This window comes from Helianthus annuus, chromosome 4 (genome assembly GCF_002127325.2).
Source record: "Helianthus annuus cultivar XRQ/B chromosome 4, HanXRQr2.0-SUNRISE, whole genome shotgun sequence".
NCBI lineage: Eukaryota > Viridiplantae > Streptophyta > Magnoliopsida > Asterales > Asteraceae > Helianthus > Helianthus annuus.
Window position 1 is genome coordinate 38,963,829 of NC_035436.2, and position 3,822 is coordinate 38,967,650.

General features: G+C 37.2%; 1 protein-coding gene across 1 annotated transcript; it reads right to left on the reverse strand.

Moving 5' to 3' along the window:
* Positions 1–967: 967 nt before the first annotated feature.
* On the reverse strand, positions 968–2,545 carry LOC110933234 (negative regulator of PDR1-mediated fluconazole resistance JJJ1-like). The gene is made up of 3 exons (XM_022176465.1): positions 2,176–2,545; positions 1,291–1,914; positions 968–1,182 (listed from the first exon to the last, which is right to left on the reverse strand). Exons 1-3 carry the CDS (start codon positions 2,543–2,545, stop codon positions 968–970), a joined length of 1,209 nt encoding a protein of 402 aa, XP_022032157.1.
* Positions 2,546–3,822: the final 1,277 nt, after the last annotated feature.

Below are 3,822 nucleotides of genomic sequence, written 5' to 3' on the forward strand. Positions count from 1 at the left end.
TCATAAATAAACATTCAATATCCATCGCCGAGCAGTTCACAATCCACATTGGATCATACAAGTGAATGTATCTGACTTCATTCTCCACTTTGTATGTAATCACAGCTTCAGTTGACATGCAGCTGTACACCCAACACAAGAACCCTTTATGAAAATCCTGTTCCATTTTTGGCAACGGAATATTCTTTATGACTCTGGGCTTCTTGATCTGCAAGATTGTTTTTTCTATGCCTGTAACTGGATCTATCTTCTTCACTTTCTTTGGATAATGACGCTTCTAGTGTTTGAAATCTTTGAATGCTTCGAACTTCATCAAACCCCAAGTAGGCATATCACGCTCTCTGATAGGATACGATAATGTTCTAACCTTGGGCAATTCTTCGACATCCCACCATGGCAGAGACATTATGTCTTGAATATACTCGAAGTACTGAACACCAAACTCTCTTTGAATTGCATAAGCATTCACTTGAGGTAGATACCCCCAACTGATGATATCACCAAGAGAAACTTCTCTATCTCTTTTGTAGTACTTCAGCGGTCTTTTGAACTTTCTTTGAGTATCTTTTCTGAACCATTTTTTACGTTCTTTGCGCTGTTCATCTTTCGACATTTCACTAAAGCTTTTATTCTTTACACTTTCTGCAACTTTCCTTCTTAACTCATCTTCATTTGCTTGACTGAAGAATTCAGCAAGCGTCGGATAGCTAGAAGTATCAACATTAACGTTCTCAGCCTGATCTTCATCACTACAATCTTCTACTTCAACTCTGTCGTAGATATCAGCATCTTCAACGTATTTGTACTGATATTCTGGCTGCTGATTAATATCAAACTGATTCAACTCTTCTTCAAAATCAAAGTTGAAATTAATATCTTCAATGTGTGTCATCTTGACAATCTCAGCTAAAGTATAAGTATGCAAGATTTCTCCTTCTTCTACATTGTGTTCAAGACGAAGAATTAATCATGTAACGTGATCATCACTTTCATCAACATTCTTAGTATCATCATGCTCCCCCTCACCACTTGCATTCTCTGATTCTTCGTTAGCATCATCATTAAGATATTCATCAATCTTTTCTTCATGAGACACTTCAGTGACTTTTATACCTGCAGAACCTTGATCATCGTCATCATTGCCATCATCATCATGGTCACTATTTGCAGAATACACATCATCTGCATCATCTTTCATAATATCATCATCATCATCTTCTTCTTCTTCATCTTCTTCTTCTTCATCATCTTCTTCTTCATCATCTTCTTCATCATCGTCGTCAAACTCACCAGAAACTGACGATATTGGACAAGGATCAAGAATAGACGTTTCAGGAACTTTTTCTGGCTCAGACACTACAATTGCCCTTTCAGTTACTTCAGCAACACCTTCAATTTGAACATCTTTACCCTTGTTTTTCATTTCAGCTTCAATTTCAGCCTTACGTCGTGCTCTGACTTCCTCAAGCTCGATCTCTTCAAATCTTTGTTCAACAGGCTTTCCGATCAAATTCTCCAATACTTTATTCATCATATACATTTCATGCTCTTTCTTAGCGTTATTAGCCTCTAACTCTTTATTTTTCAGCTTGAAATACTCATTCTGTTCATCTCTCCGAGCCTTTTCTTCTTCTAACTCAGCTATTCGAACCTTTAGTATATCAATATCAGCTTGATCAGCTTCAACTCTTTTCAACAAAGATGAATTTTCAGCTTCAACAGTCTTTACACGCTTTTCTAACTTCTTCTTCTCAACTAACACCTCTTCCACCTTCTTTTGCAGCTTTTTCACAAGTTCATCGTTTACGAAACTAAAATCATCGATCTGTTCAAGCCCTATATTCTTTGGAACATGTGGAAACTCTTTAAATCCAGACGAACCAGGAGTAGTTTGTACTGGTGTTTGTGAAGTTGCTGGTGTTTGTAGTATGTGTGGTGAAGTTATAACAGGTTGTTCATATATAGATGTAGAAATATGAAGTTGTGGTGGTTGTTGATGTGGTGGTGATGGTTGATTATTTGGTGGTGATGGTTGATTATGTGGTGGTGATGATTGTTGTTGTGGTGATTTTGGTTGTGGTTCAGGTGGTGGTGAAGGTGGTTTATTTTGAGGTTCTGATGCAGGTTTAGATTTAAACTTGATTTTCAACTTTCGAGCTGCCGGAGATGCAATACGTTTCCTTGACGTAGATTTCTTTCTTCCTCTAGAAGGTGGTCTCTTTTCTACTTGAACATCTTCTGTTGTTGGATCATAAGTTTCATCTTTATCGTCGTCTGCACTCCTCTTTCTTTTCCTTTTTATCAATCTATCTCTTAGATCGAAGTTTGCTTTGATCCATTGATCAGTTTCAACATCAATATCACTTTCTTCAGGATCAGATGAACTTTTCTCTTTATCATCAACTACCTTCTCACCAACTGCTTCCCCAGCTTCAACATTGTAATCAATACTTTTTAATAATCGTTCTGTTTCAGGAGATAACTGTTCTTGATTTCCTTCAACATTTGCTTCTGTTTCATCTTCCTCTGGTTCATCAACCAGCATTGTCTCAACAGCTTTCTTCTTTCTTTTCTTTTGCGGTTGTGAAGACGAACCTTCTTCAGCTTGAACTTTAGGAGTTGTCTTTCTACTCCTTTTCTTCTTTTTTTTCTTTTGTAAACCATTCATTACGTGTTTCCTTGAATTCTGCTAACTTTGTTAATTCATCAGCTGCACTTTTCTCTTTCATCTCTGTGTCATTTCTCCATTTCAAATGATTCACAGGATCTGGATCTTCGTAGTTAGCACTCTTAATGAATCCAAAGAACTCTGCCTTTGTCTTCGGTTCTGGCCAATTTTTGTGATACTTGGATAATCTAATCAACGTCTCGTTATCCATGTGATTTAACACCAATAGATCATTATCTTCATCTTTCACCAGATCCGGATAAGCATGGTCAAGCATCATTTGCACAAACCTCGGATACATCCAGGTTTTACTGCCTGAAGTAATGTTTTCTTTCCTGTAGTGGAAAACGATTTTTGAAAAATTGTACTTTTTGTTCAGCGCTAACGCAGTTACCATACACATCTGGCAATCTTTCATCACGTCGTATCCACCCTTTCTATGACTAAGTGCATGAACCACTGAGTGAATGAACAACTTATACGGCTTTGAGAAACATGCTTTCAAATAGTTTGCATTGTTCAACGGACCACTGTATCCCATTCTCAACATGCAACCTTTAACCATTCTTTCTGGAAACTTTGTTGGCAAGTTTTCATCGTCTGGAAAATCTAGTACTTCACGGACAAGCTGTCCAGTGATGACAATCTCTTTATCTTCACCATTTAGGCTAACACTTGAAGTTATCATCTTACTCTCTTCATCGTACGTAGCATTCTTCCAGAAATGAGCAATATGAGATCTGAAAACTCTATGCTGATTCGTCAATGCCTTTTGGATTGGTAAACGCTTCATAAACTCCAAAATATCCTTGAATAAATCCATCTTTGGAAGCTTTTCATCATAGACACAACAAATGTTATGTGACGGATCAAATTCTACAATCGAAGCCTGAAACATACAACAAAAACACAAGTTAAACATTTTTTAACAATTTTCAAAACAACATACTTCACATGAATTGGCTTTTCAAGCGAATTGGTCATTTTTATGCGGTCTGACATTTCAAACGAATTGACCTTTTCAAACGAGTTGGTTTCAAACGAGTTGGATTTCAAACGAATTGGCCATCTCAAACGATGTGACAGTTTTAAACGATGTGATCTATTTCAAACGGTGTGACAGTTTCAAACGGTGTGACCCCCAAACGAATTGG